The 21501-nt window shown below is 34.3% G+C and overlaps 1 protein-coding gene across 4 annotated transcripts in view; it reads right to left on the reverse strand.

The window, feature by feature from the left end:
• Positions 1-21501, reverse strand: part of LOC112457316 (acetylcholine receptor subunit alpha-like) — a 174265-nt gene that overhangs the window by 97071 nt on the left and 55693 nt on the right. For 3 of the 4 annotated variants that reach the window (XM_025020284.1, XM_025020282.1, XM_025020283.1), the window contains exon 3: positions 18512-18556. In XM_025020284.1, the coding sequence (XP_024876052.1) occupies positions 18512-18556 (45 nt within the window). Of the gene's footprint in view, positions 1-14852; positions 14909-18511; positions 18557-21501 lie in introns of those variants that run through there. The other variant, XM_025020285.1, reaches the window with a different exon arrangement.

The following is a 21501-nucleotide window of genomic DNA, read 5'->3' on the forward strand; positions in this document are numbered from 1 at the left end:
TACGATTTTGTTGCTCGCCCCTAACTGCAAATAAACAAATTATTTATTTCCGCGTCGGCCGTTATCTCGTTATCTACGACTGTGATGGCTAAAAACTAACAATAAGTAAAAGATTCTTTTACTTTATAGTTTTAAGACCAAAAAGAGCCGATCAACAGATTCCTTTACTTAGTTTTTAGCCATCAAAGTCGCAGATAACGGTCGACGCGGAGATAAATAATTTGTTTACTTGCAGTTAGGGGCGAGCAACAAAATCGTAAGTTGCATATTCTAATAGGGCACGGTCCATAGAATACTTTAAAACCAAAAAGAGCCAAGCAACAAATTCTTTTACTTAGTTTTTAGCCATCGAAGTTGTAGATAAAGGTCGAAGATGCAGTATTTATTAGTGGCATTGTTTATAGAACCTTATATTTTGAAAATTTGTTTACGCTATCTTAAAGCAACAAATTTTGGTGTATTGTTTTTTTAAATTTGAGCACTCTATATGTGTTTTTTAGTATGTGGTGGGGCTAGAATCTCTGTGTCAAGCTGACCCCTCACCATGCGAAAAAAAATATATAAAGTGCTCAAATCGAATAAATGTTTATACCAGAATTTGTTACTATTTTGTTGCTTTAAGATAGTGTAAAAATATTTTGGAAATATAATGTTGTTTAAGATGTAGTCAATATAGTGCTGTCTGTTAAGTATTCGGATATACTTACGTAGGGGAGACCGGGGCTAACTCGACACAATTTTTTTAAAGGCAATTTTCAACAATTAATTAAAATTTTCAAACAAATTTAATGGTACACATTTAAAGAGCGTTCCTTCAGGTACAAAATTGCTTAAGAAAATTTTGCTGTACGTCGCTTAGTTTTGCCCGAAAGCTCGATGAAAGAGTAGACCATTTTCGAGAGATCAAAAAAATTACTTTTCACTATCAAAAACGCTTATGTCGCGTTAAAAATTACACTATAACTCAGAATGTTACCAAATTCCGTTGATAATACTGGCACATAAAGACGCATTTACAATAGGAAAGGCAAGTTTCTACGATAGATTTAAATTGCCAAAAAGCCTAGTGTCAAGTTTGCCCCGGTGTCGAGTTAGCCCCGGTCTCCCCTACCGTATTTTCTAAAAAAACGTTATATTTCAAAAATGTTTTCACGCTATCTTGGAGCAACAAAAAAGCAACAAATTCTGGTGTATTTGTTTTTTGGATTTGAGCACTCTATATAGGTTTTTTATTATGACGACAAGCTGCCCCCCCCCCATTTCGATCGCCGTTTCCTGCTAAACGGCTTGAGCAACAAAATCCGGACTAGAGCAACAGCACATAAATAGCACTAAATTTTTTAATAAGTGCGGATTTTTTTGCAATAGTGGGGGGGTTAACTTGATAGAGGTGGCATTGACGTATAATAATGGGCAGTACGCGACAGTGTTCATAATTGCATGGCATTGCCTTAATTTTATATTATTTATATATAGGATTGACGGCATTGTAGGTATTGACTAAGCATTGTCGGCAGTGTACGAAAATGTCGGCAGTGTTTTACAGCAATGCCAAAAATCGGCATTGGTGTACAAAATTTTGGGTTGTGAATTCCCCCCCATATTATATTTTGCATTATTTATAATTTATTGAAAAAAAGAGTTCATGTATTCGGTGAGTCAATTCTTAAGAAGTATTTCATTTGAGATATTAATATGCGATAAACTGCATGCAACATAGTACAAGTTGGATAATTCTAATCTACATTTTATTTTTTCTTCTTTTCTAGCCAGTTGTCACCCTAAAGCCCAAACGTAATTTCTTATGATAATGATTTCTGTTGCTTTGTGAAGTGGTAAAAAGCCACATTCCCCGAAGGTTACCGTCACGGACTAAAAACCCGAGAGACAGTAGTGCATCGCACTTTTCCCCGCAAATATTTCTCGTCGGCATTTTCCCTGAAAAACCTTTCCGATTCGAGCGAGAATTTATTCCGTATGGTCGGCGAATACTCGAGCAAGCTTCTTTTGCGTGTTTTCTCTCATGTTCTCTACGTTTTTTCGTTCATTTGTCTGTGAAGGATTTCAATCAGTGTAATACCAATGTACTTCTGAATTTTTCACAATAGCCTTGTTATTGTAAACTAAAATCTATTACAATTTCCTTATAATCTATATAATTCTAACATTGAACATTCAATTAAAACTTGAATTAAAATTTTGAAAAAGAGAGAGAAAAAATTTATTTCATTAAATATTTAGGGTTTGTTATTTAATTAATAAAATAAGAAACATCTATAATATATTATTTTGTTTTGTTATAATATATTTCTGAATTATATATAAAACAAATCAATTATAAAATTATATTTTATATAATTTATACCGAAAAAGATTAAAATATTTTTTTTGTGAAGTATTTATCTAATAATTTTCATCGAAAAAATATTCAACCCAACAAAATGGATTTCTTTTCGACAAAGCAGTCTTCCAAGTTTTCGCTTGATACCAAAAAATCATACGAAATATCATATAATCTGTATACGAGTCACGTATATTTTCCTCTGTGAACACATGTGTACAGACAGTTTTGCCGCGGACATACGCCGCGCGCATGCTTCCAAAAAGGATTCGAATTTATCCCGGAAAGGCGTCAAGTGAAAATCCAATAGCCTCACGTTTTCATGCTTGTTTCTCTTCTTGATATTTCCAGTTGATCATACATCGTTGCACAAAGAGTTATCGCATAATAATAACAACGCGTGATTTTCATGACACAATTTTGTATTTGGATAATTTTATAGTCGAGTATTATGCAAATGGAAATAGAAATTTTACTTTTGATGACGAGTCACAATTGTTTTTTAAACGCAATTCCTAAGTGAGCGAATTTTTATCACATTGTTGGCTAGTAATTGTAATTATTAATTATGCAATTATTATGTAATCACACATTCATCAAACAATGATTAATAAATCATAGAAATAACCAAATATGGATATTCCTGTTATTCATTGCTTGTGATTATTCATTACATAATTACAATCATTAATCACTGATTTGAATATCCGGCAACGAGACATATTATCATTTTAGTTTTATTCAATTCTAATTCAGGACGTCTACGAGAATCAGCATTCAAAATAAATAAATTTTGGAAAGAGAGAATGGAGGGTAATAAATAATAATTATAAATAAAAATATAATAAATCATCTTCAAAACAGATTACATCATTACATGGCTCGTGAATTATCTTGTAAATAGTTCGTAATAATTGGACATGAGAGAGGAAACTATTGTGATATGAAATTCATCCTTTGCTTCGCACGAAATAGGGAGGAAATAGCTGAGGGTTGTGGCTATATACATGTCTATTAATCACGACACATTGATGCGTACGTGTATACGTACGACAGCCATCCTAATTACGGGAAACATTCACATAGATTCGCGAGGCACTCGACGGATCAACGTTATGCGTGCACATATACATCCTCAGGCTTCGCGGCTTCGTGCTGTTGTGCCATCGCTAATGTAAACCGCGGTTCAAGCACCATAGCTAGTAATTAGTTCACCTATGGATCAATTATTTCAATAGACCCGGTGCTCAGTCACCGATGCTCGCAGATTTCGAAATCACGTGGAAATTCATTGGTTAAAATACCTATCCCCGCAGCCTCCTTTTGCGCCTAAATTTCTGTTCAAAAAGATTAATTAACATTGCTAAGTAATATAGTGAAAGAAAATCTTTTACTATACGCGTCACGCGGATAAAAAGATTCTATTATTATTCAATAACTTCTCTATACTTATAAAAGTAACGATATCTTTTTATATACAAGGTAAATTTAATAGCGGGATAAAAAATATATCCGTATTAAAAAAATTGATGTTTTTTTTTAAATTGTGTTTTTAAAAAATAATTTCACGATGAAAATCCCGTGGACACGGTACGTCATATTTATGTCTAACGCGCTTTCATGTGCCTTCGCTGTTAAAAATTTGGCACGCGCTCCAGAGTTTGACATTCGCGGTATCATAAATTATTTTCACGCCCTGCGTTAATACCGCCATTAATATATTTAATACACGGTACGACGCAACTGCTCGTTATACGGTTTATGTATTTGGAGGGTCTGTATAGATTATGAAGTACGTTGATTTATGGACCAGCATCTGGGTCGTCGTTAAGTAAATATTCATATTTTGCACGCATCACGTTACACCCATGTTAAGCATTCTGTCAGTATGATCGATTGTACGATGTTCATGCACGTTTCACTAATTAAGGAGAAGATAAGGGAGAGGTGCGCGCGATAATGATTCTTGTCGCTATTACGCATCGAGCAGCAACATGAAGCGCTGACAAATATACGTCTCATAACGTTCTTTTAAATCTTAATAATTATGAGAATTCTTTATTATATCGCATTATAATAAAATCGTAAATGGAATTCTGTTGTGAATTATAGATTATCTAAAATAAAGTCCTAAAAGAACTAAGCTTTCAAATTATTCAGTCGGCAAAAACTATTCCGATCATGAAAGAGCTGACAGCAGTCGCTCTTTGCCGAGCAAGGGTTATCAACCCCATTGAGTCTACAATTTTCCCTCACTCATTCGTCCTTTCGTTCCTCGGCGTTTCCACTCGCTCGATTGCGCCCGGACATGCCTGCACGTGTACATACATATAGGCATACACTTGCAAGTACATGCGCGCATATTACAAGAAGAGCGACCGGAGGAAACATACGTGTTCTGTATGCCGGAAAATATCGAAGTAGAAAATTGTGCATTGGGATTGCGCGAGATTTCATGGGTTTTGTTCGAGAAAGGCAAGTAGCCTTCGAGAGGATATCTCAAAGGCTGAGAGGACAACTGGATAGAAGAAGAATGAGCAAGGATCCATCGGCATATATAGTATCTCGAGCGAACTATTTTCTCGATAACAAGAAAGGAAAGGAAACGATCTGTTTCGAAATTTGTGCAGCGTTGAAATATACATACGTACGAAACACTGCAAAATTCTATCACATAAATCGTGTTCTATTTTTTTTAATTGTTAGTAGCCTTTGAATCACAACCTGACCGTGGCTCTATTTCTTTGAGCTTGAGAACTTCTTTGAGCTGGAGAAACAAAGCACAAAGGATTGAGTAGTTCAGTTTTGGCAGGTTGACTGACCCCGAGATAACAAAGCGCGATGTTTACGCCTCTGCGAGCTTGTACATTACGTACTTGGAATCAAACCGATTATAGTGTTGCGCGAAGAAGAAAGTAAAATGGGTGATTGTAGATACCAAATCAAATTGTCTAAAAAATTATCTTCATCACTATTCTAAAAAATTACCCTTGCTTGTATATTATTTATAGAGATAAAAGAAAAACGAGAAAAAAAGACATAAAAAGATCAGTTATAAAAAATGTAAAAAAATAAAGAAAAAAAATTTAGATTCAAAAATACTTGCGCTTAATTATTTTTGTAAATTATTTTCACAGAGCCATGTACAAGCAATTTTTAACTGTTTAACTGGCGGAATTGATAAAATAATTAAAAATTGCCATTTGATAGAATTATAGTGTTAACTCAAAAATAAAATCCTCTTATAAATTTTTCAATCTGCGAAAATGCTTGTTCAAAGTAATAATAATAATCGATAAAAATAATAATAAATAAATTTGTAGAAATACAGTTACAATATACACTGCTTTCTTTTTCCTGCTATATCCGTATTAATGAATATAAAGTAACAATGTTAAAAATTAATAGCATTAAATAATTCATTAAAAATTTTATTTAATTTCGTCTAAAATTTTACTTGTTTTCGCTGTAAAATTCAGGTTACTTCAAGTAACTTTTGGAAAAAATATGACAGTACACGGACACAGTGTCAACACGTATTAACGCTTAAAAACTAAATCCTCGCAAATTTCACCATTTATGTAACTGTTGCTACGAACGGGTCGCAAATTACGTATTTAGACAGCAACGTGCGAAAAAGCAGTTTTATGGCAACTGTGTGTATAAATATTAGCATTTTCGCGCGTGGAAAATGGGCGAAACTCGGCGGCTGCATCAGACGCGTCCAAAAGCTAAATGTGCTTCCTAAAATTCCAGCGGCCAGGATCGCTATGTCACGCAGTTGGAAAATGCACGCGAGCAACGCGATGGAAATATTTGTGTAACACCTAAACCACGTTACGTTCCGAAACATAGTTAAATTAATTATTATTGCTTCATGCGTGTATCTTTTCTTTTAGAGTCAAATTTTCAAGTCATTGTCAAAGTCATTAGACTTACATATTTTTCTGTATGCTTCTATCTACACAAACATTTTCTAAATTGATCGAAAATTGCACGATTTTAAAATGCGTTTTAATGGTAGAAATTTCTACTTCACGAATTAGGATTTATATACGTGCGGAACATACATTTCGCCTTTTTCGTAACATAGATACAGATATTACGGCGCAAAGAAAATTTTGTAATTGGCTGCATGGTAAATTCAATCAAAATATGACTCGGTTTCCTTGCAGAACACAGTGGGAGTAATTTTGTTCGAGAAGAGAGCTCGAGGAGATCCTCTCGTGAGAGATGAAACTTCGTGAAAATTCGATTGCCCCGCGGTCGTTAATTAGCGGCCAATTATCGCAGCGAGTCTGCAGATGGTGCGGGACCTAATGAGGATTTCTTCCAGACAGGATTCAATCAGAGTATTGAGAGATCTGAGGAGAGTTCAACGTTTTAGTGGCTGGTCCGCTACTGATTAAAACAACTGTCTATGTCGACTTCAATCGATTGGATCAAAAGTTTAAGTGATGCAGAGACATATCAGTCCCGTGCGGTTAGTTAAGTTATCGGGTTTAATCAAAATTAGAGCACAATTGAAAAATCGATATCGAATGATTGAATAAATTTCTAATCAGATTGGAGTCAAATTTTATGCAATATAAAACTTTAAATATATTTAAAAAATTAGATCAGAACATATATTCGAAATAAAATTTAAATGTTAGATATTTATGCCTATTTTTTAATTTCGCAAGTTATTTGTTTCCTACTCTATATTAATATATAAATATTTTGACGTGGACAATTTAATCTGGTTTCATTTATTACGAGTCCGCCTTCGAAATCTCAGAAAAAAGCTGTCGCATAAATTCGAGAATTGTTTCGACGATTACATATCGCCGCAATCAGCAGAAATAAATTCGAGCGCGAGTACGAGCGAATGTTTATGTGCGAGCTGCATTTTTGTGTCGGCATTGGCGAACGTAAATGAAGTTTAGATTTATGTGTTTTTCGCTATGCTTTATCGTGAGATGAGAGGGGAAACTAGTAGGAGAGGGTGGGATCGTCGGGGTTGTTTTCGGGAGCGGAGTCGATAGCACCTCTCTCGATGCAGCTTCTCCCTCTGCGACGATGCAGTTTCCCTCCCTCCCTTCCTCCTCTCACCCCCCGAGTCCGGTGGGGCATCCGCCTGAAAAGTTACGCGAAACCAATCTCTCGTTTCGAAGAAGCTCCACTGAGAATTTCGAGCGACGACGCGGCAATTAACGTTCGCGGAATTGAATCGGCGATCTCGAGAGAGAGGAGCGCGAGTCAGCGAGGTTGCAAAGTTTAGTCTTGAGAAGTTAAAAAGCAATCCTGATAAGTGACGTTTTCAGTGATTACGTCGCGCCGATTAAAGGAGAAATGGCTCCGAGGTGGAACAGCTTACACGGGCAAATTGATACGTCGCTAATAATTTGCGATATTTTCGCAGATATTGGTCGCCATCCAGTTAGAAATAAAAAGATATCTCGTTCGCGAGACAAATGACCGATCTTGCGCGGCAGTTCGCCTCGCTCTTTTCGAAAGTTCCTTAACTCTCTAACTAGTCGCGCAAGAGACCCTCGGAAAAAGTTATATTTATACGCATCCCGGAGGAACCCATAATTACATAAAGTTTAAACAGGGAGCAAGCTTGCGCGCAGCTAACTGGACTAGTTCTCCCCCGTGGTTCGACGACAAGTCTTGTTTTATTTAACACCTCGGTCAACGGCGTGCTAAAAGTCGATGTTTCGCACGGAGGCAAACGTGCCGTCGTAAAAGTTGACTTCATAGAAGATGGCGATAACCGTTTTGGTTCGCGGTGCACGTTGATACGACGATCGAAGTTCTCGTCCGCGAACATGACGGAGGCGTTGCTTTCTAGGAAAACGCGCGGAAGCTAACTTCGACATCTCCTTCGCGAGACATTACCGAGACACGTGTATCGAAAACCGCAAAGTTCTGTAAACGTGACTGTAATCGCATTGTTCAATACTCCACCCGAACTAAAACAAAAAAGGATACATTTTGTGATTGGAATATTCCTTCCAAAGAGAAAGTATAAATCAATAGCAAACGGATAAATTACGTTGTAAGGTAGAGGGATCATGCGCATCGAGAAAAGATTTGCAAGACTCGCGAACAACGTTTGCTCAACGTTGCGAGAAAATTTACTTGGCGCGTTGCGGAAATCTTGTAAACACCTGAGAAATCTGATTTATTGTAAGCGGTCGGTGTATATATCGGCGCGTACGTCGTAGACAGCGCGCATTTCCGGCGAACGCGGGCTTCCTGCGGTAACAGGATGTCGAAATGCGAAAGTCTTCGCCGTTCGCTTGGGAAAACCGATTTATTTATACAACGACGTCGGGTTAGGAAGCGGAAAGGATAAAAGATTATCAGTCACCTGGAGCGTAACATGCGTTGTCGGCATGCTAACTTTGTTACTCGGTATCGACACGGAGAATCGAAAGCCAGACTGATGAGACCGAGCGACCTCAAAGCGCAAAAAAAAAGAGGAGGAAAAGCGAAGGAGAGACAGCGATGGGAACGAGAAGAAAATAATGGAGCGGAAAAAGAGACAAAGAGAAAAAGAGAGCGGGAACTGTGAGCGATGGATAAAGTAGGGAAGAAGAAGAAGGGAAATCGAGGTGGCAGTAAAGAGAGATGTAATGGGCGAAGAAGCAAAACAATAAAGAAATACGAGGCTAGAAAATAGCGGAGAGAAAAATAAAGGCAAATTTAAATCGAATACATAAAAACGTGAACAGAAGACAGAGGAAAATAAATAATGAACGATACGTGATTAGAATAAGATATTAAAAATGAGAAAGAAAGGGGCTGCGAAACGTAAGTAGATCAAACAGTCAAGAAATAGATAAAGGGAAAAAGAAGTAAATGCTAAGCGTATTAATTAATCCTTGATATAAAATAAGGAAGGATCATTTAATATTAAAAATCGCTGAAGGCAAGGAAAAGAAGTGGATGTGTAATTAAAAATATTAATGCCGTTCATTACACTCGCATTTACAAAGAGACTTCACAATTGCAATTCATCGGTTTTTTCCTTTTTTTTTCCACATAATGAAATAATTCAGCTGTACTAATTATTGTATGAACAAAAATATATAAAAATGTTTTAAATATTAGAAAAAAATTTGATTGCTGAAAGCAGAAAAACATAGCCGAATGAAACATAAGAACAGATAGTAAATATAATGTCTGATGAGCAAGTAAGTGATATCCGAGCGTCAAGAAAAAAGCAGAAAGAGAGTTTGGGCGAGAGTGTGTGAACAAGGTGTTTGTAGATAACAGGATTGTCGACGTTGTGTCGCTATATCAATTTATTTTCGACATATTGGCTACCGTCTGTCTAAGCCGTTCAAAAAACAAGTTCTGTTATGGGATAAGCCTTCACTCTTATTCGAGACATCGATTTCACCACGGAAAATCCAGAAACCAGAATATAATTTTCTTTTCAAAAAACTCAAATTCACGAAGCACTGAGAGAGAACTATATAAAATAATAGCTTGAAAATAAGCGTGCGTTATTATTGGAATTAATTAAAAGAAAGAAAATAGAATTAAAAGTTAATAACGTCTTTTTGCTCTTTTTATAAATATATTTAGAAATAAATTTATATATCGATTAACTATTTCCTGAGATATATATATACAATATAGATATATCTGCAAGGTGGAACGGTTAAGATAAAGATCGTTCTATTATCGAATAGGCGATTAATCAAATATTTCATGTTGCTTAATTATTCACGAGTATGCCGACGTAAAAATATTGCATCCTAAAATTAAAACGAAATTTCCGCACGTCAAGCTCGATACTTGTGCACAATTTATCAATCATTCTATTTCCATTAACAACAATCGATTAATCGTTTACAGTTCTCTTGCTGCGCTGTTTTATTAAAAGCGGAGACATATTTGCGTGTCAACAGTTCTGCAATATCTTTCCTTCCCTTTTTTTTTTTTAAAAAGCAATCCCATTGTTTATATAATTAAGCAAAGTTCCCATCTCGTTGCGTAGTTTAATTCGTTTTCGTGCTCAAGCAAGGAAAAGTAATTTCGCTTGTGGATTTGTCGATATGTACGCGGTCGATTTTACGGCGAAATTAAACTGGTAACTCAAACGTACGAGAAAAAGCTCTCTCAGATATTTTGTCGGAATAAATCGCGCAGGTACCGCCATGCCTTCCCGTATTACGTAAGAAACTTTGTGATACATATCAGGAAATGTTACGTGACGAGTCTCTCGATATTTCGACATGTTAATATTTCTAAAGTTTAAGAATCGTGAAGTACAACGAAATGCTATATACGAGAAAATTAGCCTTTTTTTTCTAGACGGTACATTTACAAATACTTTTTCATGTTTCATACTTTTGTTCTGCGAAATCTTCTAGCACAATCAGATTTTTTATATGTGCAGATTATCGCGATGGTTCTTTGTACATATATGCCGAACCTATTCTGTATGAAACTTTATCTTTACGCATGGACAATGAAACAGACGTGAAAAGGAATGAGCGCGTAGGAAGATAAGAGAAAGAAATAAACTTTTTATTACGAGCCTCCGCAAACAGAAGACCTGAATAAAAATAGAGAAATTGTGTATTCGCGTAAAGTCTAAAAATTTTATATGAGAATTACAATTTAAATTTTAACCAAGAAATCAACACAATCGTTTGATTTACAACTATATACAGAAATGTCTCGACTTTCAATCGCTAGTGAATTAGCATTGATATTTGTTCATTTTTGAGCTAAACCAAAATACAATTTCGTAAACAAGTACAATAACAATATTTTTAATGCTAAAGTTTTCTCCTGTACTGCAAATCCTAGTGTGTTATTTTAGCAAAAGTTCTTCTTACACATTTCTTTCCGTTTTAAATTATATCATTTAACCAATTGAACGTATTAACTTGTAATTTAATACGAATAAACGCTCGGATAAACGTGTCAAACGACATAATTTAACACGCAAGAAATATGTATATAAAAAAAACTTCAGTCAAATGTGTCACTTTTTGACGTTTATGCGTGATGCAAAAATAACACACCTGGATTTGCAGTGTGCGCTCATTCGCTCATCAACTATCGCGAATTTTGCAAAATGGTATTTTCCTTATCAGGTAAAACTTATCACTTTTTCTATAGCAATTGTCAGAATGGGTAATTTTTTACATCATTGAAAAATTATATCTTTTAGTACATACCTCCTCAGACCTGCTCAATCAGTGTTAGGCGTCATCAATTAAGTAATCTTTCGATCGAAGATTACTTAATTATCAAACGAGTAGTTATACATAATCGAAGAGTTGTCTATTTCCTTTTAATTTATCGAATTTCTTTATTTCAATGGCACTACACAGCTCAAGATCGAGCCATGGCCTCCTGAAGTTCGGCTTTCGTCAAATCCGAGGCCTCTTTCTGATTTCTTAACAATAATTTTTTTTTTCACAGGTTGTTAGCCTAGCGCCCAACCCTCACCTGGAGGATCCCAAATATAGAAGAGTGCTCGTGACAAGAGATACACTCTCAATGAATTGCCATTAACTCTTCCGAGAGGTGGCGATCAAATAAGAACCGACGATTTTTGGTCGAATTTGAACTCGGTTCTTCGGCTCATTAGAGCAGCGCACGTCTTTCTGCGCCATGATCGCCACGAATATATCGAGTTTACCAGATAACATTTCAGTTAAACTAATTGCTGTTTATCGACGATCTAAGTCGTCGATGTTTGTTTTTCTCATTTTAGTAGAAGTCTAAATGACTTGATAATGCGATTAAACGTGTTAAATGACGTAATTTATGTAACTCATGAAGAAACATGATGTAAAAAGAGCTTTAGTCAAATGTGTCGTTTTTAAACGTTTATGCGTGTAAAAATAACACACTTGGATTTGCAGTGTATTTCCATCTCTTTTTATATTTTCTAAAAAAAGATTAATTTTTGTATAGAATGAAATTTGAAAGACAATAAAATTAAATTACGAGATGTTGGGGAAATTTATGACAATTAATACTGACGTTTTAAAAAGAAAAAAAGTTTTTATGTTACATAGATAACATCAGAAACCCAAATTTCGTTGTCACTGCGTGTAGCATGTAACACTGAAAGCGAATTAGTTACATGGTTATATATCTATGTACATGAAAGCATCAGGGACTCTATTAGAAATTATATAGTATAGTTTCTGGCTGAAAATTCTGTGTTAATTATGACTGTTTCTATGTTTAATATTACTTTAAATTAAAATGTAGTTTCCTAATAAAATAATGTCACTAAGTACTTTAAATATATTTTCCATCAAACGAAATAAAAATTTCCCTGACAATTTAATATTTAGTTATGCACAAATATATTAAAACGTAATATTGCATATAATATAGTATTATTATGATTTTTATAATTTTCATAATCATTAATCAAAAATATCCACTTAAATTTTTGTTCAAAATTAATAACGCTTTATTAATTTCCATCTATATTTTAATCTCGTATAAAAAAAAAACTGTTTGTGCCTTTTTTTCATTATATTTTGCGTGATAAAGATTTGTCGGCTATCTAAACTAAAGAATAATTGAAAATGAAAGGCGACATAACGACAGGCACGGTATGGATGAGCCTGAGCGAGGCGGAGTGACAAGTAGTGCGCGCCGACACTAACAGCAGGCGAGGTTGTTGGCGGCCAGTCGCTCTGCGAGGGTGGAGGGTGGATTCGACGTTGAAGGATGGCACGTCGCTCTGCGAGACGCGCCGGGAATGCTTTGCCATGTACACGTACAACACGCGTTTAGACAGAAATGTAACTCGTGTTGCAAACGGGCTGCGTCCCCCCCGAACCAGACGATCCGCGGACCGTATGGCCGCGTATGAATCGTTTTCGTACCGCGACGAGTAACGTTCGTCGTTCGACGGACCGACATACGTGTGTACCTTCGCGATTTTATCGGATTTAACTATGAAACTATATACACGCGATGCAACGTCGAAGCCGCGTTTTGTTCCGGAACATTCTGCATGAGCGAATTTTGTTGTAATTGAGAGAGCGCATATATAAAGCTGTCAGAATGTTAACGGCCTTTTTGAAGACAGTTTACTAAGCCGCCTGGCAAAAGTTCAGAAATAATTTCAATATAGCATGCAAAATATTGAAAAATTTATCTTACCGAATATAAATTCTAGCTAAAACTATTATAAAGTTAAAACATTGCCGAATGCAATCTCTTCCAATTGTAATTAAAAATCTATTTAACGAAATCTTGGTTTCCGATGTTTTCTGTATAACATAAAAGCTTCCTTTTTTTAAGCGACAGTATTATTTGTCGTAAATTTCCCTGATACCTCGTAATTTAATTTTATTGTCCTTCAAGTTTTAACTATATATGCTTATACAAATATTTTCGTCGCGTGAGTCGCGTCTTAATTAAATATAATATAAAAATTTATTCCAGAGATTTATCTCTTTCAATAACGTTCTGTATCACGATACAACAATATAAAGCTCACTATAAAAAACACTATAATTAGAATTAAAAATTAAAGAACAGTAATTAAAGAACACTATAATTAGAATTAAAAATTCTAATGTCAAAAATTTCGCAATAGTTTCGGAATTATAAATGACCAAAGTTGATTAATAATATCACTCAAAATTCCTGTTATCAAACCTATACACGCATACCGATATATCATCTATTAATTTGTACAAATCTTGATAGTAATATCGATTTTACTATTTAGCTCATTTTTAGTAAAATCGAAAGAAAAAGTCAGTATAATTAATAACTACACTAATTAGTATTAGAATTTAGAATAAAATTTTATCACTAATTTTACTAGTAAAACTTTACATAAAAATTACTTAACCTGTTTTTATATAAAAATTTAAATGATAATTACACACTTAAGAAAAAATAATCGGTAGGTGTCTTAGACGATGCTAACAAGTTTTTGAAATAAAACACAAGTACGATAGTCCATTCAAAACAATGCAAAACGCAATTCGAAATATATTCAAGTTTATACATTGAAAAAATGATCGTTATCCATAAATACATAAATACGGCACAAGACAATAATTAAAAATCCTCTTATCCTACAGCTTCGATTTTCAGTTAAAATAAATAAATATCCGTTTCGATAGGTAGCAAGCATTTAATAATGTAATCAAAAATATAAGGAACGGAATATATTTGGCTAACACACGCGGCTCTTGACCGTGGTTTTAACTCACAGGGTAGAGCATATATTGTTCATAGTGCGGGTCAAGGTCTGGCACGACGCGCGGCGCGACGCAATCATTCGTTCGCTGACGCCCGAACGAGCCGATAGTGACATTTTTCAATAATTTATTACTCATTTACATGGCGCTCAATTACTCAAGCGTCATGAATTACTCTTGTTTATACGAACCTATTCGTAAGATTAGGCAAAAACTATATGTCTCGACGCAGATATTTGTTCGTTTGAGCTAGAAAGATCGGAGCGATAGAAACCGAGAATTTTAAGTCATCGTTTCATTAATATACTTACGGCCAATAATGATGTCAACGACGTTTAAACTAGATGTACGACGGTACATCGCGTCGCCCCGCGCGAGAGCTGGAACTGCTGGAAGCTGGAAGCTCTGGTCTTCCTAAGGGTTGATTTATAATAGCCGTAACCGTTGATTTAAGCCGTAATCTTTAAGAAATTGACCAATCACAGTCGAATGTGAGAAGAATAATCGACTGTGATTGGTCAATTTCTTAAAGATTACGGCTTAACGGCTATTATAAACCAACCCTAACCTAAATTCTGTCAGTCGACGCCGCGATGTCGCGCCGCACCGCGCCGAATATGTACGTATACGTCGAGGAAGGTGGAGGTGAAGGAGGACGGCGCGGCGACGAGGGCTACGTTCGGAAAGCGTGCTATTAGCGCTATTGCATATCATTCTATCTTTACCGCTCATCAGGTGTAAAACAAGGGTAGAATAAGCAAATAGCGCGCTCCCCGAACGCAGTCGAGGTATCCCGTGATTCCCGTATTTCCCGTGTACACTGATTCTTCGGATATATCGCCTTAAATTCTTCTCCGCAATTATACACGTAACTCACCCCACCTATCATTTTCAAATCGCAAAGTGCGGAGTAAAGTCTGTTCTACAACTAGATGTCGGAACGCAGCCGCATGCATGGTCCAATGAAGAAAATTCGTTCTCGAAAAAAGAAATTCTCTCATTGGGCCATCATCGGCTGCGTTCCGACACCCGAGTAGCCGACTCCGAAGTCCGACGAAGGTACAACTTCACTGTGTAGAACCGGCTTAATGCGTAAATCCGATCCGTGTGATGTAAGTAACGGGTAACGGAATGCCGCGTGTAGTAACTGATTGATATATAAAGACCAGAATATACATTACGGAATCTGTATTTAAAAAGTTAATACATAGAATATTTCGTAACGATTGGCACGCAACGCTCATCGGCGTTTTTTCTGTGGTACAGGATGCATTGTGCTTGTAAGTTGCGCGTTGCTTTATTAATTACTTCCTCACGTATCGGTACGAAAAGTATGCCTTCATTGCCTTCGTATTAGTATAAAGCTCGATATGCCATCGTCGTAGCAAGTATACCTACTGTAAGAGAGACGCTCGATGTAATTATTTCTTTTTTCAGCTCCATTGAAAAACTCCCGTTTGAGAATCATGTACGCGTGATTGTAATTAACGGTATTTACGCGAGTGTTGTGCTGCGGCTGCAACTAAGAAATCTGAGAGGAGGAGGAGGTCTGGGAAGCATCGGGCGACGGCGGGGAGCAACCGGGGTAAGTATCTAATCTCTTATTTACGATTCGCTATTTGAATAATTATTTATATTAGAGAGAGTCGCACTTTCATTTTTTATTTAGATTTTATAAAAGTTTATATAAAAAATTACTCTTTTTGATAATTATATAGTTATTATGGCAATTAGTTTTTAAAACGTTGGTTATTGTGAGCGCCAATTCTAACTTACATATTGTATATGTATATTACAGATCAACCTTTGCGTTATAACTCCGCCGCTGCGCATCGTGTGTCGGTGAGTGACAAAATATTATTATTTTCAACTAAGCTAATACATTTAAAAAATATTGTATCAAATATAAAATCTATATAAATGTATATACTGCATGTATGCTAAATTAAGAAGATACTTTATTAAGAAGATCAATGAATCAAATATTTTATAGATTTATGTATTATTATGTGTATATCTTAAACTGGATAGGCTATGATAAATTAGTAATATACTTAAACTTAAATATTGGAACGTGAGCAAATATTCATTGAATTATATATTGCACTGACCATTTTGCTTATTTACTGGCAAAATTATGACAATTTGAGTTTTAATTATTATTTAGTTGCGTAATGAAGCACCAAAAAATGCCAGCTATATGTGCTAATAACTAAAGCGATCTCAGTGATTCGATAATAAAAAGCTCATAAAATAAAGCTTTATTAACGAATCATTATTGACCATTTTGCTTATTTATCGGCATTTTTTGGTGCTTTATTACGCAATGAAATAATAATTAAAAGCTACACAAGTCGTTTGAAATACGTGGACAATTTAAACTCTATAGAAATAAAAAAAATAAAAAACATTTTAAAACAAAAATATTGATAAAAGATAATAGAGTAATAATAAAGTAATTTTTGTAATAGTAAAATTGTTTTCTAGTATAAATATTATTAGCAATTGAATTTCATAAAAATATTATTATTTTTTTTTTTATAATTTTTTTGCCAAGCGCTTTATGCTATTTTTTTTTAGAAAATACAATTTTTATAAAATACAATTTAGGACACCATGAAGCTAAAAATGTTAATTTTAATATCAGGTACATAACAATTAATTAGAGGGGTAAAAACCACGGTAGTGTCAAATTTTTTTACATATTTTCTCATGTGCATAGATGCAATTTATATATTGTACAGATTATGCACACAAGAAAATATTTTAAAAAATTTGACCTACACTACTGTGGTTTTTATCCCACCAATTGAAATTTTAAATTTATTATTTAGATAAGTGATTATAAACAAGGAGAAAAAGAGATGTATTTTAAATTAATTATAAATGCAAGATTATTAAATAACAATTTATTAAGTTTATTATATCTACAATGCACTTTATAAAGCTTATAAAATCTCTTATATAGCGGGATAAACGATGTATAACTGTTTTCAATTATTAATTCATAATTAATGAATCATCTAAAGTAAGTTTAAGCATATGTAAACGCAATTATAAGCGCAAGTATGAACGCATAAACTTTACGCGAACTTTAATCGAACATTAATCTTTAATTTTAACTATTATCATTTGAAAATTATCGTGATCTTGACATTTTTAAGATTTTTAATTTTGATTATAATTTTAAGAATATTTGAATAATCTTCAGAATATTAAAGCATTGTACGGTGATTGTGGCAGGTCTTGTATAAAAAAAGAATAGTCTTTTTGTGAAGGCAATTAGCATTTTCCTAGAAACAGTTAACGTCTAGACATTCCTGAAGTCCGTTAACGACGATGTTTTGAGAGCTTTGCGCGTCGTTTCGCCGAAGAAACAGACTGTAATCGCTATACTAATCGACGCCTTAATTATTCTTCAATTATGCGCGACGGTGCACTACCCGTTGTCTAATTTCTCTTGCCTTATCCTGCCTAGTATTTTATGGTAAACGGCCACAACGTCACGCAGATACATCGGTAGATATATATGTACATATACCAGGTACCCATAATACAAGTAATTTGCCGTTCGTGTAACGTGAAGCAGCGAAACAGCCGTTGTTTCCCAAACGCGAACGTTTCGGTTACCTCGTTAATTTTCTCCTTCTATAATGTTCCTTCTAATGTTCGTAACGGTCCAATTACGCTTCTGAGTCTTTCTTTTCTACCAAACTTCGCGTATCGCTGCAGTTCGAAAAACGAGTGTTTTATTTTAAAATACTTTACTCGCGCAATTAAATGCTGATTAAATAATATTGTTGTATCACGCGATTATATTATTCAAATTAATTTTTATTAAAGTTGTGCAGTAACGTTAGAAATGCCAACGTTTTATAAATAATTATTCATTTGTACAAAATCGTAAGAAAAATGTTTCAAGGAGTACGTTACGAATTAAATATTTAAAAGAAAATTATTTATCGCTCACCTGTTCGACCCAGAGGTTTGTCGTCATGATCTGGTTTTTCAAATTCTGTAACAAAAACGTTTTTTTTTTAATAAACATAAACAGTATACATTTCTTAATTATGTTATCGTAAATTGATAATCCGTTTGCAATTATATATTTTATTTTATATAATTTATTTTAATTATTTTTAATTTAATTTCAGATATTTTTTACAATAATTTGTAATTTATATAATTTGTATTACATTTTTTTAATTTTTTTATTAGCATACACATTTTTTATCGATTTATAGAATCTTTAATGCAATTAAGGTTTATTTTAAAATAATTATGTATTATTTATTAATACATAAGAAATAAATTATTTGACGTTCTTTGGAAATTTATTCAACACACACACTTTCAATAACAATTCTTACAACCCTATTTGGCAAGCGCTTGGCAACGGATCTCGATAGAAAGTGTAGGACATTCCTCGTTTCCTTTTTGCACTTGTCACCCACAGTGCATTGTAATTTCCGAATTCAACGTCGCCCCTCGACTAATTGGACCAGTTAGCTGCTCAGGCGCATAAATGGAACTTGCAGCCGTAATCCTAGAGTTATGGACTGCTGGAGTATGCGATTTTGGACTTTCCGCTATTTCGCGAATCCTCGACGTTCACAATTCAAGTTATACCACACACGGAATCTATCCGCGCCCTCATCTGTTTGCATATATGCGAGCAAATCTAATCCTGATTGAATGCGAACGATGTGTGCCCGCGGAGACAAGTATATTCTCAAATATTTCTGCGATATTGATTCAATGGCTATTGACTTTTGGAGATACGATTATTAATTACTTATTAGTAAAACCGTAGGCGTTGCCATCGATACCGTCATAATTATTGCAATTGCGAAAATTATTATCAAAATTATATAGGAGAAGGTGGTAAGATGGAACCTTTTGTTTTTAAGCTATTTCTTGTAAACTGTAAGCTTAATTCTTTCATTCCTGGTATTATATATATAACTGTATCAAGATTCTCAATTCTTTTATTTTATATAACATCATATACTTTAAGTGTCTGACTATAAACGTTAGCTGTTAATCACGAACAGTTACAAATAAACAAAATTTTTACTTACACTGAGGGAAAAATATTGTAGAATCAACAAAACAATTTTGTTGATTTTTCAATTTATTGATCCAATTATTTATTTTATTGAATTAAGTACACGTCTATTATTTGAACAAAATGAAATAATTGAATTCTGAAAATGGTATCATACAAAATCATTTTTTTTTTTAAGTTAATGATTAATTTTTTTAAGTTAATGATAAATTTTGTTAACTTAAATAGAATAATTTTGTTGAACCAAGAACATTAATGTTTTTAAAAATAGTAAATTTATTCAAAGAAATATTTAGTTAATGTTATATTATGCATAATTGATAGTATAAAAAATTTAGTTAAAAAGAACAAATCAATATAGTCAACAAACAAAATAGTCGAAAAGAAAATATTTTGTACAAATATTTTGTTAAGCCAATCAAATCATCTGCTTGGCAACATACAATCTTCCGGTTTTATTAAATCAACAAAATTTTTTTTGAAAAAAATAATTATTTCTTTCAGTGTACTTTTTAAACGTTCGGAAATCGACAAGTATGTTTTTTACTTTATTGTTATTGTCAAACTAGTGAATCTAACGCTCTTACGGCTCAAAGGGCAACTTAATAAACAAGTTCCAGCTGTCACCTATAAAGTGTAGCTCAAAGTTTTTAAGATATTGAGGGGTTCCATATATTATCAGCAAGATTCCATATTACCACCTTTTCCTCTATTGTGTCAACATTATTAATTTGATAACGTATTGTTATTGCATTATCTGATATTCGGATATATTATGATATTTATTACATATAAACATCCGGTCAATGATTTATCTTCTCGCGGAGTGCAATTATATATTGTTGTTTTCACGTTGTTTTCGCTCTTTTAATTTCGCAATGCTAATGCGCCGCGGAAATTTATGTACAGCCATGAATTTCCGTTGTGTGTCGATACAATAAATATATACATTCACGATGTTGGGCGCTTCCGTTGTGACACCAATGAGAAGGTGTCCGACAAGGTAATCATCGCAACATAGTCGCATCGAGGGACGGTATTGAATGGATATTCACTCTGGGATGAGTTATCCTCCGCGATAGGAAGGCAGATTGCATTCATATGCAAATGTAATAATACCAATATCTAGCTTTGGTCTGCGAGTTTCGATGAATCGCGGATGTAAATGTAACGAAGGCCGGATGTATTATCGTGAGTATCGTGACGCTATCAAGAAACATTAACATTGCTTTCCGCGGAAAGCACAATTCGGTCTATTACTTCTGTAATTATTATATGATACTAGAATTCTATAATTATTCTATACATAAGTTCTATAATTATTATGCTATTAGAAACGTATTAAATTAAAATAATAAATAAGATAACGAAACAAAATAATATAAAAGAATCGTTTCTTTTTGGATAGCCGGCATTATTTAAATCCGCAATTTTTTCTATCGTTGTTGCAATTTTAAAAAGTAATAAACTAATACATATTGCATTCCTCCAATGTATCTTATTAATTTTCTATATTTTTTACACTAGAAATGCAAGGACGTTTATTTTTCCTGCTGAAGAGAAACGACACGTTACTTTTTGTTTGTAGAAACGATGTTGCTTTCTTCCTTTTTTTCAACATTTTGATAACAAACGCAGATTGTTACTCGCGTGACTCCGTCGAATCAATTGAATTTTCGCGAGATTATATAGGACTCGTCGCGACGTGCGCATTATCGCGATTACAGGGGGGCAAAGGCTAATTAATTCGTGCGTATCCGATATACGCGCGCGTGTTCGCCCATTCGCTCGAAATTAATGTCATACGGATTGTAGCCGTGGAAAGCGGAAAACTCGTGTTGTCTGTTTGTACGAATTTCCGCACCGATGCGAAAACGTCTGCACTCGTTGAT

This window comes from Temnothorax curvispinosus, unplaced genomic scaffold (genome assembly GCF_003070985.1).
Source record: "Temnothorax curvispinosus isolate PA1 unplaced genomic scaffold, ASM307098v1 QBEX01007734.1, whole genome shotgun sequence".
Lineage (NCBI taxonomy): Eukaryota > Metazoa > Arthropoda > Insecta > Hymenoptera > Formicidae > Temnothorax > Temnothorax curvispinosus.